Here is a 20,161-nt window from a genome sequence, read left to right as displayed (position 1 = left end):
TTTTATGGGCTGAAAAATGAAAATGACCTACAAACTTTTTTTGAGCCAAAAATACATATTTGTGGGTCATTTTGGCCTATGGCTGAGGTTTCTGGGCCCAAAATGGCCTAGAAATTGCTTCTGGGCCATTTTCGGCCCAAAAAATGCTCCTAGGCCCAAGGCACAGAAGGGGGGTGCGGGGGCCGGACGGATTGCCTCCCACCCTGTACCCCGTCATGCGAGATGGGGTACCCCGCCCCCGCACACCTGGAGCGGGGGACGGGGGAGATTTACCCCATCCACCCCATGCCCCGGGGGGGGGGTGTCTACCCCGCACCGTATGGTGTGGGTAGCACCCCTACCCCAATATATGGGCAGGACTGGCACGCCCGTCCCGGGGGTGTGGGTAGAACTAGTCACTTATCAAAAAATATATATATATTAGAGGTAGGAAAAACCACTCTTATCAATGATTCCTCGTTGCAAGGTTAAGAGTGGTTAATGAATGTTTTAGGACAGTGGTTCAAGCATTCAACTGCAATCTCTGACTGTATATTATTTTTATTGTACAATTTCAGAATAAAAATACGCATTTCCTCAATTTAATCTACAATCTCGCTAAAAGGCTGTCTACAAAATAAGAAGCTTCATCTCCGGAAATGAATATTCAAAACTGACGGCTGCAAGAACAAAGTATGCTGAATGGAGAGAACGAGAGGTAGTATTGGATGGAACAAGAATGAAGAGATCTTCTTTGTCCGACCATCCGTATTACCAGCTTCAGGACCTAAAGAAAAAGCCAGGGAATCATTATTGTTTGCATGATCCAAAACTCAACTCACAGGTATTACAGAAATATGAATTTACGCCAACTCTCATGATGATGGTCTAAGTGAACAAGGACAAGGAAAAAATAATTAATACCAAAAGGAAAAACCTTTGCCTGTTGATTCAAATACCACTCCCTAAAATATGAACTGTGGATCGTCCAGTTCATATTTTACCTGTGGATCGTCCAAATACCAAAAGCAAAGACATATACCTGTTTTGATCTTAAATTTAAGGGAATATGGTTGCCTTCTTAAAATAAACTTGATTGGATGGTCTGTTGACTGCCTATGCCGGTTCGTAGCAGAAATCAGCTGCAACAGCAGGACAGTTAAAATGGAGAAAACCCCAGTAAATAAATTTTTAAATGCATAACCAAAAATTGCATTGTAACAACTTAAGGAGAGAAAAATTGCTAATAAAGTCCGATGAGCTTCATCTTCAACATACCATTACCAAACAAAGGGCTTGTTTGGGGTTGCGTTAAGGGTCATAAAAACTGCTTAAATAGCCTCAAAAGCTCTTTAATGATGAAATTGGGTTGTTACGTATTAAAGTACTTTTTAACCTAAAAACAACTAAAAAGTACGTTACATATTAAAACGTTTTTTCTCAAATGTGTTTTTCTAGATAAAGTGAAACGTAATTCCTTTTTAAAGAAAACTTTCAATGGGCAAAAATACCTACCTAACTTTAAGATTATCACATCTTTGACCACTAATCTATCACACGCATGACACTACCTCAAATGACCTTTTATATCATTTCTACATCAAATATCACTTTTTTATATTGTTTCCAAACAAATGGAACATGTTTGAAAGTGTTTTAGGCATGGTTATCAAACGGTAAAGCACCTTTTAATAGTAGAGCTTCTTTACAACTAAAAGCCCAAAAACAAAAAGCTATATTATCCACCGCAACCCCAAACATGCACAAATACTGGGTACCTAGTAGCACAGAAAGAAAAAATTACAATAGGTTTTTGATCAAACCTTTTCATCAAACCGAAAGAGAGATTGGTCAAAATAGGGAGAAGGACTCTGTGACTGACAACTGTAAGGCAAAGACGAGCTCAGCATCTTCTTCACAAACTGCAGAATTCCTTAGATGATGAGATATGAGGTTATGTGACAAAGCTACAGACTATGAGGCCAAAAGAGCCACGGATCAAACTTGTTCTCATGCCCTATAGATAGAAAACAGGTTCCTGAAGTATACCGTGTAAAATATCTTTACAAGCAAGTGCTAAAGAGAAACTTCACCTGTGAAGAGCTGCTTGCTTTATTTTTTACACATCTTAGTTGTTCCAGAGCATGAATGTTATTTGAGTGAGATGAAACAAAATTCATAGACAAAGAATTTCTTGATGTCGCATGGAAGTGGTCACAGAACTGCTCAAATAAGAGATAGAGCTCCTCCGGAGAATTCTGTAAAAGATAGAAATATTCCAGTTTAAAAATATTATATCTTCCAGGAAAAAAAAGAAGAAGCATGTTCTACTTGATAAGCACGACTTGGCCATAAAATTACCTGATAAAATGCAATGATGTCAGTTGTCTCCATGTTATATACAGCAAAAAAAGCTGGGTGCTGATCAGCATTTCGCGACACCTGAAGTTGCAAACGAGGACAACCACCAGAAATTAACAGTTTCCAATAAATAGCACATTGCTTATTCTTAGAAAGACTTCAATAACCTTGATTCTTAGGACTCTGCAAGACAATAAGCTTCACCACTGTCAACTTAAGTGGGTATCACTTGAAAGCTCCCAGAGCCACCATGAACATCATAAAACTTTTTTTCATAATAGGCTTAACTGACCAGTGATTAGGCTAAAGACTAGATGACTTGAGAGCCTAAAAGATCTTCCATTTGCGTGGGCATGCAGGCATTGATACATATATATATCAACATCCATTAGTTTATCTTCAAATCCATAACTCAGATTATAGAAAAAATTCAATTGACGATCAATTATCCCATTGAATGGGAATTGTGAACAGATCTCTGATCACATAGAATTGGGAGTTGTGAATATATCAAAATAACTGTGTATGTTATTGAAATTATGAATTTTCCCTAAAGTGGAATTAAATGAGGCACATCATTTTTGACATAACACTCGACTCTTATAGAAATTAAAGATTCTTGACTCAATTTATTGACCCCACTTATGATCCGTTATACAAAAGAGGGCAAATTCTTAATAGAATTATGGACCCTTCCCACATGCCCTCATGGGTGGACGCAAGAAAGGAAGGCTTTCCCAGCAAAAAGCAAAGAATGATGTAAATATCCATCACAGCCATGATGATGTGATTGTATCTAGTGAATCACAGAAATGTCCGGCTGAAAGGCTCATTCCCCAGAGTAGTCCTGTTTTATCTTCCAAAGAGAGAGTAGTCATCAGAGTATTTTGGAGCCCCACGTGAGAGGCAGGGGGTTCAAGTGATATAAACCAGAATAATAGAAAGAAGAAAGCCTCACCCCTCCATCCACACTACCAAACTTGATTAGCAGGTGGTGCCGGTCCAAGAATTGTACCTGTCAAAGAGTGGTGTATAAACAACTTTTTACGTTAGATCTTCAATTTCAAATGTGCAAGTGATATTCACATTTAATTAATGTCGCAAAAGAACAGCATGAACATGTGCTCTTACGAACCTACCTTCCAGATAATCAAGTCTGCATAATCTTGAAAATGGTAATAAAATTTCTTCTTCAAGCACTGGACCCTCTGTGGAAGCAGGACAATGGATTTAAAGCAATGAAATAGACATACAAATATTCGCAAAAATTTTAAAGCACATAACATGGACCATTCAGTCAAGAAGTTTTTTGATCTGGCATAAAAACTACTTGTGCTAAAAACAATAGGGCTTTAAACTATAGATTCCTGAAAATATGGCCAAAAGCCCCAACTTCAACCAGGTAATATTCATACCAAAAGATAGTCTGACTTGTATGATATCTCTTCTCACCTTTCATAATCATAACCCTGCCCTGGAATTCCAGTGAACCTAACCGCTATAAATGGATGGAATAGAGCCACTAGGAAGAAACGAACCCATAGTTACAAAGGAAACTTCTACCATGGTAAGTAAGGAGGAGAACAAGCACTGGAAAAAAATGGTTCTTTTTCTTTTAGAATACATAGTTGTAATTAGTGTATGTTATGAGGGTATAATAGTCATTGAATGTATATGTATAGTCCGAAAGCAATCAATGAATATACAAAAAAAGTATTTTTCTCTCTCTGTTTTTGTCTTCATTGTACCAAAGCTTTGAGTATTCTGGTGGTGGTTGTGCGATGGAGTTAGTGGTGGTGCTTGGTGGTTAGTGGCCATGTGTGCGTCCTTTTTCTTTTTGGCCGGAAGTTTTTCTTTTCCAAAGTGTTTCCGGTGGCAAGAGGGTGTTATATCCGGTGAGTTCGCCATCTCCATCAGCTACCGGAAGGGCTGTTTATCGCCAGCAGAACTCGAAGTCTCGGGACATTTGGTTGCAGGTCTCCACTATCCTATCCTCAACTGTGCATGCCCCCAACCTAGAGTAAGAGCCTATTCCTATATGGAATAGCACCTGTTTGGTAACAGGAATACGGTAACCCTGCTTCCCTTATCCCTAGTTAGGATAGCTTATTCTCGGTTTTCAGTTTTCTTTGAACCCAATACAGCCAAACCCGATACAGGAAAATTCATTCCCGATATGGGCCGGTGCAAACCCGAAACAGGCCGGTTCAGACACGAAAATGGCTTGTTTCAACCGGTACAATCTGTTTTCAACCTATACAGATCCAAGATTTGGTTTTAAAGCTGGGTTTCTATTTTCCAGCCTGTATTTGTTCAGTTTTCATCCATTTTTTCATACTTTTCTCCATGGCAGCTAAGTTTGAGTCACTATCTATTGCACCAAACGTTAATATGCCTATGACTACAGTGAAGTTGAATGGAAAAAACTATATCTTGTGGTCAAAATCTGTTGAAATGTTTTTGAAAGCGAAGACGTACCCACTTGGTTGATCCAATGCCTGACTTGACTAGTTCTACATTTGCTGAATGGGAAGCAAGAAGATGCTTAAATCTGCTCTTTGATGTTGGCTAGTATTGAGCCTAATATTTGTACTAGTTTAGTACACTTTGACACTGCTCAAGAGATATGGAGGCATCTCAAACAAATGTACTTGGGTGTTGGAAACACAATCCGTATTTATAAGTTGTGTCAACAATTTTTTGCGTTGGAACAGGGTACTTTGGGCCTAGAAGAGTATTATTCTCAAGTGATGAGCATATGTGAATAACTCAAAATTTATCAACCTATCACTTCTGATGTTTCAACTATGCTAAAACAACGTGAAGAGTTCAATGTTGTTCGGTTTCTTGTTGGCTTAAAACCTGAGTATGAGTAGTTGTGCTCTCAAATTTTGGCAAACCCACAGCTTCCCTAATTTCCTAACGTGTTCTCCCGATTTCAACGAGCTACATTAACTGAACAAGGACCTCAGTTATCCTCTGATCAGAATAATGAGAAATCTACTTTAGTTACCTCCTATGTTGCTCCTGGTGGGCGTAGAGGCCGAAGTGGTAGAGGTGCACGTGGGGGATGTAATGCCAGAGGTAACTACACTCGAGCTCATGAATCTCGTAAGTTCACCCATTGTGGTTGCACTAATCACTCGGTGGACTATTGTTGGAATCTACATGGTAGACCATTTGGGTCCACTAATCAGGCCATTTGACAAGATGCTACATCACAAGCAACGAGTTCCAACTTGACTCTAGAGATGATTAGCATATCGAAAGATGAGTATAATCAGTTTGTAGTCACACGGGCGGCTTCATCTTCCAAAGCTACTCCTGCCCAACCAGGTACAACATCTGCATGTCTTGTCTCATCTATTCAAAACCCATGGATCATCGATTCAGGAGCTAATGAACATCTGACAGGTTTGTCTCATTCCTTATCTAAGTTAGGTACTATGTCATTTTCCAAAAGTGTTACTCTTGCTAATGATTCTCTTGTTAAAGTTACGGGCATTGGATCCACCAAACTCACCGATTCTATATCCTTTTTATCTGTTCTATATGCTCCTAGTTTTTTCTTTAATTTGTTGTCTATTAGTAAAATTACTCAAAATCTTTAATATTCTGTGACCTTTTATCTCTCTTTATGTATCTTTCAGGATCTCAAAACGGGGAAGAAGATTGGTATAGGGCATGAAGCTGGTGGTCAGTATTACCTTGATGTCGAGCAGTCACCCACTCGAGCCCTCACTTCCTCATCATCATCCGTTTTTTAATGGCATTGCCGCCTTAGATACCCATATCTTTCTCTTTTGAAACGTCAAGTTAGGAATTTTGGAAATGTGTCTCCCTTTCCTTGTGAAGCAAGTCAGCTTAGTAAACACCATCGTGTGTCTTTTGTACCTCGAGTTGATAATCGAACATCTTGTCCTTTTGCATTGGTTCACTCGGATATGGGGACCAATTAACATTGTATCAAACAAGTTTCAGTATTTCGTTACATTTGTTGATAACTATTCTTGTATGACATGGTTGTTTCTGATGAAAACACGATCTGAACTTCTTTCCATATTTAAAGACTTTCGAAAAGAAATTAAAACTCAATTTGTGTTCTGACAATGCTAAAGAATACCAATCTAGTGCCTTTGTTGCTTACTTAAGCAATAAAGAAATGGTTCATCAAAATTCATGCTCTTATACACCCCAATAGAATGGGGTGGCTGAACGCAAAAATCGCCATTTATTAGATGTAACCCGAGCATTTTTACTGCACAAGCATGTTCGTAAAAGTTTATGGAGTGATGGTGTTCTTACTGCGTGTCACCTTATCAACCGTATGCAAATCTATCCTCGATGGTTCCTCTCCCTTCTTCATCTTGTTTCCCTCATTGCTATCTTTTTCTCTTCATCCTAAAATCTTTCGGTGTGTTTACTATGTTCATAACTTTGGCCTAGGTTTTGATAAGCTTGATCCACGTGCTACCAAGTGTTTTTGTTGGTTATTCCCGGACTCAAAAAGGATATTGCTACTATAGTACTGCTCTTAGACGTTACTTCACGAGTGCTGATGTCACATTTTTTGAGTCCATATCCTATTTTTCATACACGTCTTCGGCTATTAAGTGTGATCCTCTTCCATTACCTACTCTTAACATTTCTCCTCCACAATCACCCACTGTTACCCAACTCTCTTCAGTGCCTTCTCTTGTACCTTTACAGGTGTACTCGCATCGATTACAACCCTCAGCTCCCCTGCCTCCACCAACTTTGTCTTCGTCTTCAGATCCTAAGTTACCTAGTGCGTCAGAATCTCCACCTATTGCTCTCCGAAAAGGTGCTCGTTCTTGTGTTACTCAGCATCCTATTAGCCAATATGTCTTTTATCATGCCTTGTCTCCATCTTTTGCATATTTTACTTCTCAATTTTCAAAATTTTCTATTCCTAAGACAGTTTAAGATGTTTTATCTAATCCAGGATGGAGAATAGCTATGGAAAATGAAATAGATGTACTTCACCATAATGGGACATAGGATCTTGTTCCTCTACCGCCGGGAAAACAACCTGTTGGCTGTAGATGGGTATATACAATCAAATTTCATCCTAATGGTTCTATGGAATGACTGAAAGCTCACTTGGTTGTTAAGAGTTACACTCAAACTTATGGCATTGACTACGATGAGACTTTCTCCCCTATTGCCAAAATTTCATATGTTCAGATATTAATCTATCTTGCTACTAATTTGGATTGGCCCTTATTTCAGTTGAATATTAAAAATGCATTCCTACATGGCGACTTAAATGAGGAAGTGTATGGAGCAACCACCTGAGTTTGTTGCTCAGGGGGAGTGTCGAGGTATTGTGTGCAAGTCAAAAAAGGCATTATATGGTTTGAAACAATCTCCTCAAGTATGGTTTGGGAGGTTCTCTGATACTGTATATTCATTTGGTCTTCATAGATGTCAAACAAACCACTCGGTATTTCATCTACATAGTGATGCAGGTCATATTTTATTGGTTGTACATGTAGATGACATTGTAATTACTGGGAGTGACTCAGCTGGAATCACCAGGCTAAAACAATTTTCATGATCAGTTTCAAACAAAAGACTTGGACAAACTTAGATACTTTCTTGAAATTGAAGTCGGTAGATCTAAAAAATGTATTAACCTATCTTAGAGAAAATATGTATTTGATCTTGTGAAAGAAACTGGCATGTTGGGTGCACGGCCTATTGACACTCCTATGGATCTAAATCGCAAAATCTTGAAAGAGGGTTTGAAGATCTAGGTCGGTATCAAAGACTTGTTGGAAAATTAAATTATCTAATCTATCACAAGACTTGATATTGCTTATGCAGTGACTATATTGAGCCAATTTCTACAAATGCCTAGGGTCTCACATTGGGATTCTGTAATCCATATTCTTCGGTATCTTAAGCGAGCCCTTGGCCTTGGATTATGGTATAGACCAATGGACATCTTAGAATTGAAGCTTTTTCAGATGCTGATTGGGCAGGATCTCCTTTAGATAGAAGATTGACTACTAGATATTGTATCTTTGTGAGAGGTAACTTGGTTACATGGAAGAGTAAGAAGTAAACAGTAATAGCTCGATCTAGTGCAGAGGCTGAATACAGAGCAATGGCTCACACTGCTAGTGAGCTGACATGGTTGGAACACTCTTCAGGAGATTGGGTTTCCAGTTCCTATCCCTCTTCAGTTATTTTGTGATAATCAAGCGAAAGTGCATATTGCGTCTAATCCTGTGTTCCATGAGAGGACTAAGCACATTGAGATTGATTATCACTTCATTCGAGATAAGATATTCAGTAATGACATTTCTACACCCGTTGTGAGCTCTGCTGATCAACTTGCAGATGTGTTTACCAAACCACTGTGTTATAGTCAGCTAAAGCTTTTTTGTTCCAAGCTAGGTTTATATGATATATCTGCCCCAGCTTGAGAGGGAGTGTTAGAATACATAGTTGTAATTAGTGTATGTTATGAGGATATAATAGCCATTGTATGTATATGTATCGTCCGAAAGCAATCAATGAATATACAACAAAAGTATTTTTCTCTCTTTGTTTTCGTCTTCAATCCCAGTCAATTGATTTAACTTCATTTCTTTCTAAAAGGTGATTTTTTAATCACATAGTTCAGCTCCTAGTAAAAATATCAACCTATTTAGTTTTCACTCCAAATGAATTTTCTTTAAATATTTCCTAAATTTGATCACGACTTTCTACATCAAACACCTTTCCTCATGTGAGAAGTTGGTGGAGACCCACCCTCAAGTTCAGCACTAGTCTGCCCATCAAATGCACTACTGGTTATTGCTCCTTTGGAAACCATTACGGTTGATTTAATAAAACCCTTCAACCTTTATCTTATTAGATTATGTCATGCTAATTTTTGACAAATGAGAACTCAACCAAACATTTATAGGACTCTTTATATGGACCATTGACAAATCAAACCATATAGTAAGGTTTAGAATGCATACTAGACTCAAAGTTAGTGATCAGCTATTAAGAAACAAAAAAACCACTACTTTCAAATCAATGATGATGGAAGAAATAGTTGAATTTGCCAGTGGGATAAAGCTTGATAAGTTTACATTAAATGGTAAAATGAAAGAAAGTAGATATAGAGATTTGAAAACAGCCTATCTTGTTCACAGATGACTGAAACAATGCTTACAATGAGATAATCTGCATAAGAGAATCATTTTTTCTTATAGGTTAATCCACAAAAGATATTCTGAAAATAAAAAACAAAATAGAACAGAAAGCAAGAAAACCGACCAAGGTATGGTCCTTTTCTTCATTCCATATTCCTTGAAATATGAATGAAAGAAGGCGTTGTTTGATGCCGGTCAGAAAAGAATCTTCTAGATTAGGCTGGCTATGCTGTAAACCATTCTGAACATTGATCCTGGGCAACTGATGCAGTTTACTTTTGTCAGGAAATGCCAAGCACTGCCATTAATAGCTGAACTGTCAATTCAAAGCTCCACACATGACGCATGAGAAAAAGTAATTATTCACTGTGTTGATTGAAATGAAAATGATAGGGGGTAGAGAACACCTAGTAACAATGAAATCTGAGAACTTAACCATAACAGCAAGCATGTCGATGAAACCAACCAACCAAGACATAAAAAAACATCACTAACTAACTGGAGGCATAATAAGAAAATAATAATTATTGTGCAAGGGTAGTGTTCTATGTCTCAAATAATAATAAATAATAATTCCTGTGTAAGGGTAGATTCCATCTCTCCTCCCACCACCCAATTATATTTTATATGCTCCCCAAAAATTAAATGATAACCCAAATGAGTATAAGATTAATGATTGAATAAACGGCTAACTATCTTTTATGAAGAGCACACAATTGTAAACGTTTATAGACATTTAGCAGCCAACCTTGTTTTCCCTCCTACTTCTATATCCAAAGATAGCAGAAAGAATTTTGTGTACGTGTAGATCTCCCTATGAGACAAAAACCTTAAAAAAATATTCTTTTTTCCCCATCAAATCAGACAAAACTTCTAAACTGAAGTAATAGTTTGTCCCTTTCTACCCTACCAAAGGTAATGCTTTTTCAATAATTCTAAGAAGTCTAAGTGTAAAGCCAAAGCCAACCTGTAGAATGCTCGTTGAAGCTTAGTGAAGTCACACTAAAAGCTTCAAAATAAATGACACTTGCCTGAGCATTTGAATTGAGAAAAAGTTCATCATCTTCATGACAGAATTCCCCAATAGTTCGTACATCTACGAGGTTCCCCGAGTCTCTAATTTGGAGAATGTGTATTGTTTGATTGCGAAGCGACACAATTGCTAATAAATCATCATACAAGAAGACACCCATGTTATGGGTCAGATTAACAAAATCATTGTGAAGGATCTTCTCGTCCAATACGAATCCATCTTCCAATCTAATTATATCAGAGAATATGGATTAAAAAAGGCATGAAGCAACCTCTACAAATGAATTAGAACTTCTACATGTTAGTCTCTTGTAAATATATAGAACCAGTGATGTACCTTATTAGATGAAAGGTTATCTTTTCTATATAAGGGATTCCCTGAATAGCTCCACCGGTAGCAGGCGGCTCATGAATTGGTAAAGTAGAAGTAGCAAATATTCCATAATGGTTACCCTCCATGTAAAGGAAGAAGTCTTTGCATATGACTGCATTGGAGGAAGCAAGCGATACACTATATAACCGTGTGAAGAAACTTTCAAATCTCTTTGCTTTTGGAGGGAGATCAAAAGCATCACAATCTTCTTCTTTGCATGAAAATGAAAGCCATGTTGGTCTGTAAACGATCAGATTCTGTTGGTTTCTGCTGAAACTTATTAGGTATTGGCCATCATCAGTAAATTTGCAGAATGATTGGTCTGGGCATTCGACATCAAATATGGTACAACTTGGGACTAAATTCTCATAAAATCGCCTTGCACAATGGACCTGCAAGCAGCATAGTATGATTTGGGTTTTGCATTGTATAATTGAAATGATTTCTGGCAAGCTGTTTGCAAATAGAAAACGAGGTTTTAATAAATAACACGACATATAAGCACCTTCCCCAATATTCAGGACTGTAAGAATATTTTTTCTTCTCCAGTAATATTTTAGTTTTTGCAGAAACCATATTGATTTTGTGTTATGGTTAGAACATGTACTCCATAATATCTCTTGTATCCCTGTAAGTTGGGGGTAACATCCTCTTTCATAATTAATAAATCTTTATTTTATTCATTAAAAAAATGTAATCCATGATAAGATGGAAAACACAAGAAATGAGAAGGGTGTTCTTTCTTCATTTTTCTGATACATAAAAAGAGAAGGGTGTTCTTCAAGAAGAAAAAACAAACATTAATGTTTAATGTCTCTGTGAGGTTGATATACATTTCTGGCCCATTTCCTAATAGCTTAAGGTTTTGATAGGATGCTTCATATGGTATAGAGCCTGTTTGTTTTTTCTCATACCTCAAGTGCTGGACAAAATTTCCTCTGTAATTGGTTAAATGAATTGGGCCAGTTTGCTGCGGTTTGTCTAAGTTCCAGCTAGGCTCTAATTCTGTTGAGCTTGGATGTGAGAGGTGGTATCAAAGCTTTCTTTTTGTACAAGGTTCTTTGTTCAAGCCTTTATATATCCTATTCATTAGTACTTACCAAAAAATATATATATCCTATTCATTAGTTTTTTCTGTTACATACGGTGCAAGTCCTCTACAGTTGGATCATCGCTACCGCGTGGTCCTAAACATGAGGGGTAGTGTTAATGTTACCATGTCCATGACATTGGCCCACTTTGTAGTAGCTTAAGCTTTTGATTGTTACCATCGATAGAGACAGAGGTCCAAATTACCAAAATTCAAAATAAGAAAAACTTTCAATACAAATAGACCCAAGGAAAGCCTGAGTTTAATAACTCAGCCAACGGAAAAGATGACTCCAAGCTCACAGAAGATCATCTTCAATCCGTCATTGTACATTCAAATCATTAACTAGTGACTACAGCTAGTCAATAGAAGTAAGAACTATAAATGATCAAGATAATCGAAGTGCCGAAAGTCCACAAATGGAATTATACAAAATAACAAATGGCTAGGGTAAGAAGAAAATACACTAGTTCCAGGAGCAGGAGTGCAGATTTGGCGCTGAAAAATCCTTGCAGTGATGTTGCTTCTCCTAAACATTACTACTGATGCACAAATTCCATCAACATCTCCCCTGGAAGCCAGGATACGAAAATGCCTATAGGTTAACCATTTATTGGAAGCATTACTTTGGGAGTAGCTATTGGATAACCAAGACCCATTGTAGATATGAATTTCCTTACTAAGGACTGATATCAAATTTGCAGTCCAGTTACTGTATTGACTAGGAACCAATAATACTAGAAAATTCTCCCAAATAGGTGATGATCCCAGGATGTATCATAATATGGATCATGAAACCAACATTGGTTGATACATCCATGGAAGAAATATACCCCAGTTAACAAAAAGATCTTTTAAGCCACTTAATGGAATCCTTCCAAAAAATACAATAGAATTATTTGCAAAATGAATGATCTGAGGTCATTTGAAGAAATCAAATTCCGACAAGTACACACACGCACATTTACATATATATATATATATATATATAGAGAGAGAGAGAGAGAGAGAGAGAGAGAGAGAGAATTATTCTACTCTCAAGCCAGTGTATAGAGCACACTATCCACATCACTTAAATGGTAAGATTTGATTTGTAAGATTCAAATTTTAAAATTTATCTTTCAAATCAAATTATGTCACGTAATCAGTGTATGGTGTAGAGGATTTATAAAAGCATTACTACACATGAATTTATGAGTATATGTAAATATATATATATATATATATATCAGACACTAGATTCAAAGCAGTAGCCTCACAAACAGCCATCTAATGACTCCATTAGTACTTAAACATACCAGACGTTTGAGTTTTATTTCTTTTCAAAGCACAAGAGAACGGTTCGATTGTTGCTGCCATCTGGATCAAAACAAATAAACATATCAAACAAGGGAAGTCAGTAGGAGCCACTGTGATTCAGTGCTAACCTCATTAACCAACCCCACACCCCAACCAAATGATTGATTGAAAAAAAGAGGGACAAGAATGTAAAACAAAAGAGTACAGATACAAAAAGGAGAACCCTCTTTTATCACCAGAAAATTAAGACATCGACAAGAATGCCGCGGGTTCTTTTCTTTTCGTTCCGTTTTTAAATGAAAAAACGAGACAAGAAAATTTTGATCTCTTCTTTTCTACTTTCAAATTCTTCCAAGTGGCCCAAAGCATCGCGAAAAAATCGTAACGTTAAAATAAATGCAAATGAGCACAAACCCAATACGGAAACCAAACTATACAGACCAAGCAAAGGAAAATGGAAGAGGATCGTAATATGCATGAAGACATTGAAGAGTTGCAACCATATGTCATTGCTACTTTAGCACATATATGAGTAATTAAATCATAAGTCGGTATAATCCTCGGCCGACCCAAGTACCATGGGCGTTACATCATGTTGTATCATGTGAGAGAGAGAGAGAGAGAGAGAATTGCTTACCCGTCGGAAGCAAGGAGGAAGTGTTGGAGAATGGGATGAAAAGAGAGACAGCAAGCGGAGGAGGAGGTGGTGCCAGAGTGCACAGAGACCACAGGGTTGGCGACTGACGTGGGACCGCAGGAGCCATCTCCTTAGTCTTCTCAAAATAATAATAATAATAATTTAATATTAATAATAACAACAAAATATTTATAGATAAGAACAAATTTTATAATTAATAATGATTATATCTAAATTGAAAAAGGAAAATACCTCTCGGCATGGCTATCGAGAATTCTCATTGATTAGTTGGTCTTTTTATTTGATAATAAAGAAAATATTTTTTAAAAATATTTAAAAAAAATTTTTAAAATGATTCAAAAAAATTGTCGTTCTCAGTCATTGGTATAGCACCATCCACTTAAAAATAGATATATGTAATTTTTATTTTTAAATTAAACCTCACTTGTAACCCTAAAGTGATATGCATCAGTCACTATTTACTTTCACATTACATATTTATAAATTTTTGATAAGATGTAGAGGTACTTTTTATAGAATATATAAATATTTTTTATAAAATATGTGGTGTATAATGATAAATAATAACTGATAAAAATAATTTTTCTCAAAAAAAATCTTAGAATAATAAAACCTTTCCTTTATAAAATAAAACTTAAACCCAATAACTAACAAATCTAAAAATTATAAACGATAAACCATACCCATTTTGTCAAACCTGTACAAACCTCTCATCTCACGTGGCAATTCAGCAGCATCTAAAAGCAACTTATACATTTATATGTAAACACAAGTATAAAGGACGCATTTATAGCGCTGACTTTTTTAATTATTTTAAATATTTTTAAAGATTTTATTTTTAAATATCACTCAAATAAAAAGATTTAACATTGCACGTATAAGTTGTGTAATATTCAAACTTTTAAAATGTTCAACCGTTTAAAATTCATTAAATGCATGAGTATTTGTCTTATCAGTAAATACACATGTTTTTATAATAGTAAAAATAATAAATTATATATATAAATCATTTAGTGTTTGCTTGAAAAATTAATAAAAGTTAAAAGATGAAAATTTTAAATTACGGAGATTTTTAAGAGTTTTATATCATAGAATATCATGAGAAGGATACTTTAAATCGTAGCCACTTCCCTTTCGATACTTTCGGAGGAAACCATCGGGACTGATTACGTTTCTTCTGTACAACAATAAACTTATAAATACTTGCTATATTTACGCTTTTTCTAAAAATAGAAAAAATAAATGGTTTAACTTTTTCTCTCTACTACAGCTGTTTTTGAAATAATAGAAAGCTTTAAATAACAGATCAAATATTATTTTTTATTTTTATTTTAAAATTAATAAAAATTAAACTATTTATTATACTTTATTTATAAATTTATAAAAAATTATAATAATTAGATAAGTTAAAATATTTTCTTAGTCCAAACAAAGCTTAAGATCTCTCGGTTCAGTTTGTAATATCTCTTTTTAGATGAGAAATGCTGCTCTTACAGTGGGGGATCCCCACTATTATTATTATTTTTTTTAACTGTGAATTGTTTTTATTTTTGTAAATTATTTAAAAGTGTTCAAAGAATTATTACAAAACAAAAAAGAACTTGGCGGGATCCCCGTGTGTGCGGCAGAGCCACTCTCTTTAGATTCGTCAAAACAAGGACGAAAGTCTAAAAAGGTTCAAGCAACAACTTTCTGGGTAATCTTTGCGGTCTGGACAACCCACCAGTTTCTTGGATTATTACGCTGCTGCTGAAGGTGCGGTTTTGGAGCTTTTTATTTTTTAAAACTGAATGGAAATTTCTATCATAAGTAACATATTCTACATCCAGACTCCTTAACAGTAATTAGCCAACGTAAAAAAGGATCTTACAAGAACAAAGTCATAAAAAGCAAGCTTCGAAGGATTTCTCAAGGATGCAAGGCCGGAGAACTTCGGGTTTCCAGAAAGCCGTTTCAAAATGAGATAAAGATCGACTCGTTTGATCTTCGTAATAACTCTTCTTGTGCACCACTTCTCCGTGTCCTAAAATCAATCTACAATGACAGGATGAGAACACAGCCATCTTGTTTACTTATCAAGATTAAAGGAAAATAATAATAACAATAATAATAATAATAATCAAATCTCATCATGTGGGGTCTCTAAAAATAAATAAAAAAATAAAAAAGCACGAAACTTTACCAAGGTATCATGCCTAGTCATCGGCAAACTTTATCTTCTTTGGAGCAGGCTGGATGATACCCACCTGCGAAATATCACAATACGGAGCAAAAACAAAATCAACCTCAAATCAGCAGGGAGACTGGATGATACTTTTTCTCGAGTTCTATTTGTTTTAAGAATTTATGCCACAGCAGATTAAGATAAAGGTGTAGTGCTTACAATTTCTGGGCATTCATATTCAATGCCAGCAGCCTCTATTCTCTTTTGCCGTTTTAGATCTCGCTTCATGATGTTCTCTACAAACTTGTTCTGTTCTTCCAATGTTCTTTCCTGAGCAATCAACACAGAACAGTGAAAAGTTCAATAGCCATTTTTAGAAATAAAAACAATAAAGCTTCCAGAGATTATCCCCTTACAGCTGGCTACCTTATTTTGCAGCTTTCGTTCAATTTGAACCCGGTCGACTGGCTTGTATCGGTAATTAAAACCCCTCCACCTATCAGAATAATAGAATGACATAAAATAAATGATCCGTAATGCATTGGCAAAAGGCAAAAGTATTGAGTAGCGAAGTAAGAAATATAAAGGCCACTGTTTCCAACATGCACATACATGTATCAAGTTAGCAACTAAACTCATCAGTAAAGTACATATTAAAAACGTGCTCCACAACATACTTCAAGACACTTCCATCCGTACCCTTATTTCCACCACCTCCCTACAGCTTTACCCAGATTAGTTGCCATAATGAAGGAAGTGAATTTTACCACATCCAGAAAAATTACAACAGAAACACAGCCTGGTGCATTGTTTTATCATTGATGCCAGCACCTAAAATGTTTTTTAATTAGGACGATTATTACTTACAGAGAAAAAGATAATCCTTGACACCAGACTAGTAAGTATCTGACTATAAGTCTTCTAACTTTTCTCTAATGATTTCACCAGAAGAAAATGTACCAGAAAGTACTTGTAACCTTGGTTTGTGTCTACTGTTTATAATTTTGTATCATTAGGAGGATGAGCTAAGGAAACCATAAAATGTACCACAACCTCCCTAGCTCATTACATGGGTATGAAAGTAGGTAAACACGGACATAAGTTATCATACAGAATGCTATGATAAGACCACAGCAAATTATTTTCCCAAAATAGATAAAATCTACAACAAAAAGTCAAGAACAACACTCCTCCACAAGGATGAAGAATAATTTCCTTCAACTTTCATTGCATGAATAAGAACAAAGTTATGCAAGTGGCTCAACCCTTCTGCTACTTCCCTCGTATGTTTTATTATTTCTCTTTCAGTGTAACGTACACCATTCACAAAGCTTGTATCAGGCTTGAATCAATATTCTACAATAGTTTTTTTAACATAGAGATGCGAACAACTTGGCTATAAAATAGACCGCTACAAAATCATTGTATATTAACTAGCTGCTTACAATTTTGGATGAACGTGCTCTGAAGGAATAGGGTAGACCTGCAAAAGGTGCTCAAACAATAGCTGATTATGCATACAATCAGCAACAATTTTGGCCACCTGCATGCCGAAAAGGAATCTTAGGATAGACAGAATAAAAGGAAATGATGATGATGGAGGTAGTAAAAAGGTGATCATTATAACCTCAGGAGACTCAAACTCGATGAAGCCAAAATGCTTTGATTTTCCTGTCTATGAAACATAAAATTAAGAGAAACAGAAGAGTTAACGCCACAAACATAGAACAAAAAATTTTAATTGAACAAATAAACATAAAAAACCATTAGTATTTTTATAGAAAGTAAAAAATTATAAAAAATAAAAATAAATAAATAAATAAACCATTAGTTTAGCTCGCACATGTGCGAATCTGAAACTTAATCACAGGCGAGGCCTCTAGTGTTTCAACAATTTTCTATCATGATCTCATTCTTATTTTTTTATATACGGGGATCTCACCTATTCAATAACTGTCAGTCTAAGCAGCAGAAAAACTGGAAGACCTCACTAGATAATCAAGAATCTTTGGAATGACAACAGAAAATCTGTTTTCAGCAACTGACTTATTTCTTGGAACAGCTTTAATTACAAGAAATGTATCATCTGGAAATTTAGAAATTCACCATTTGAAGTGTTTAAAACCAAAGTCAACCTGGCATGTTGCATTCTAAGCGGCTGGAGTGAAATGATCTTCCTTAAGACAAACAAAATCCCTCTAACTACAGCTTAAACCGGGACCTATAATCAAAGCATTAACTCCATGGCAACAAGGTGCGACCCAGGGGACCCAATAGAGCTCACTACCCACTATGACCCCTATCCATTCCTACCCAATTCTCCATCCTTCCCAATTCAGCATCCAAAATTAAAATCTACCTTCTTGAGCAAGGCATATGCAAGACAAGATTTATCTATCCTAGCCAAATTTCTTACGAACTCCTTATGCTCTAGCTCAGATTAAAATCCATGAGCCGGCACAGCAATGCCAAAGAGAGGGAAATGACAACATAACAATCTTACAAACAAATGAACTCAAAAGCCCCCACAGCAATCACCCCTAATTGCCAACCACAGGAAGGAAGGAATAAACAAAAGGCCACTCCAACTTCTTATAAAGGTCCATTCACATAAATTCAAGAATAGAAAAAGGTCAATCCAACTTCTAAGTTAATCCCCAACCCCCTCCCCAAAATTAACAAGACAAACTTGGATGTGAGATGCCAAGAACAAAAGAAAAATGAAAACAATAAAAAATACAAAGAACATCCACATTAATATGTTTGATAAAAAAAAAAAAATGCATAGATGCACAACTATAAAAGCTAGTAGCTACAAGAAAACCGTTTACATATAAACCCGGGTACCTAACCTTTTTATTCCGTGCAATTCTTAGTCTCTTGATTTTACCGAATTGTGAAAAGAAACCTGAAAGTAATGACCTGATCAGTGAAGAGAAAAATGGACAACTCCATGGACATGACTGCTAATATATAAATGCTTCACTTTTCTTTATCTAAAATTACATAACAATCTAATCACACCTTCCATTTCCTTCTCGTAGAACCCATGCGGTATCCGACCAATGTAGAGAACTGTAACTTTATCCTCAGGTGGTTTCTGTTCAGGAATTTTACGCCCAGGACCACCTTCTAGAGGCTTTAATATGTCAATAAAAATAAGGTAACTTGATTAAATAGAAGGTAAATTAATACATTAGCAGGAGTATAGAATGTCAAAGTTATAAGCAGCATACCAAGAAGTCGGGAGCTTCATTTTTGCGCGCAGAAACTGAGAAGTGCGAAGAAGCCTTCTTCAATTTCTTCTTCATGACTTTCTTTGCCTTGATCCCCATCTCACTAATAAAACCAGACACTAAAACGTTATATTCTACCTTCCTTTTCTTTTTAAGCAAACACGACAACTTATCTCTCACACACATAAAAAGATTTCAGAGCCAGTAATCGATTTGGAAGATGAGAGAATTTAACACAGCCCATAGTGTTGTGCGCGTGCGTAAAACAGCCATATCCGAGTTTTCTCAAACTAATGGTATGCCAAGAAAGCAGAGCAAGAGAAAGGAAAACAGAGTTTTTCATGTGCTAGAGAGCATACCTCAGTAGAGAGCCGGCTAGGGTTTAGATCCTCAACGTCTACGAGTTGTTTCAAGTTGTTCGGCAGAATGATTTCTTATTTTTAGGACTTTGCACTTTATTTTTAGGGCGAGAGAAATCCAACGGCTGTGGGTTTTTGGACAGAGATTCGGACTCGGGATTGACTCACTGGATTCCGGAATTGGGCTGTTTTTCAGAATTGGCTACAGGCCCGATATTTATTTACAGCTCATGTGATATAAAAGACCGAATTGGGTCCAAAACACGCACACATCGATTATATGAAATGGGCTTGAGATGTTTCTTTTGTGCCATGTAAGGAAAAAAAATTATTAAGAAAAATTATTAAATGGTAAGAAAATATAGATTAATCGTTACTTCTATAATTTTTATATTATAAAAAATATTATTTAAGTATTAATTATTAAATATTTTT

General features: G+C 36.1%; 2 protein-coding genes across 7 annotated transcripts; both read right to left on the bottom strand.

Annotated features, from left to right (window-relative positions):
• Nucleotides 1–501: 501 nt before the first annotated feature.
• LOC122279026 (light-mediated development protein DET1-like) lies at nucleotides 502–14,084 on the bottom strand. 5 transcript variants are annotated; one of them, XM_043089310.1, is made up of 13 exons: nucleotides 13,947–14,084; nucleotides 13,309–13,369; nucleotides 12,476–12,605; nucleotides 10,885–11,312; nucleotides 10,547–10,775; nucleotides 9,640–9,813; nucleotides 3,480–3,548; nucleotides 3,299–3,355; nucleotides 2,341–2,421; nucleotides 2,073–2,237; nucleotides 1,803–1,901; nucleotides 1,022–1,121; nucleotides 502–766 (listed from the first exon to the last, which is right to left on the bottom strand). In XM_043089310.1, the coding sequence occupies exons 3-13, from the start codon at nucleotides 12,545–12,547 to the stop codon at nucleotides 627–629; spliced, it is 1,614 nt and encodes a 537-aa protein (XP_042945244.1). In that variant the 5' UTR covers nucleotides 12,548–12,605; nucleotides 13,309–13,369; nucleotides 13,947–14,084; the 3' UTR covers nucleotides 502–626. The 5 variants fall into 5 exon arrangements, with proteins under 5 accessions (XP_042945244.1, XP_042945224.1, XP_042945250.1 ...); XM_043089290.1 differs by having other exon boundaries at nucleotides 12,476–12,581; XM_043089316.1 differs by having other exon boundaries at nucleotides 9,640–9,777; nucleotides 12,476–12,581.
• Nucleotides 14,085–15,711: 1,627 nt separating this feature from the next.
• On the bottom strand, nucleotides 15,712–19,878 carry LOC122279020 (uncharacterized RNA-binding protein C1827.05c). Of its 2 annotated transcripts, none has more exons than XM_043089269.1 (10): nucleotides 19,727–19,878; nucleotides 19,368–19,470; nucleotides 19,156–19,270; nucleotides 18,984–19,039; nucleotides 17,759–17,806; nucleotides 17,577–17,674; nucleotides 16,558–16,627; nucleotides 16,351–16,461; nucleotides 16,150–16,213; nucleotides 15,712–16,001 (listed from the first exon to the last, which is right to left on the bottom strand). In XM_043089269.1, the coding sequence occupies exons 2-9, from the start codon at nucleotides 19,464–19,466 to the stop codon at nucleotides 16,163–16,165; spliced, it is 648 nt and encodes a 215-aa protein (XP_042945203.1). In that variant the 5' UTR covers nucleotides 19,467–19,470; nucleotides 19,727–19,878; the 3' UTR covers nucleotides 15,712–16,001; nucleotides 16,150–16,162. The 2 variants fall into 2 exon arrangements, with proteins under 2 accessions (XP_042945203.1, XP_042945210.1); XM_043089276.1 differs by having other exon boundaries at nucleotides 15,712–15,990.
• Between the last annotated feature and the right edge of the window lie 283 nt (nucleotides 19,879–20,161).

The sequence above is a fragment of the Carya illinoinensis genome, chromosome 1 (assembly GCF_018687715.1).
Source record: "Carya illinoinensis cultivar Pawnee chromosome 1, C.illinoinensisPawnee_v1, whole genome shotgun sequence".
Classification (NCBI taxonomy): Eukaryota; Viridiplantae; Streptophyta; class Magnoliopsida; order Fagales; family Juglandaceae; genus Carya; species Carya illinoinensis.
Note: the sequence above shows the minus strand (reverse complement) of the source record. Positions and strands in the feature narration are given on the sequence as shown.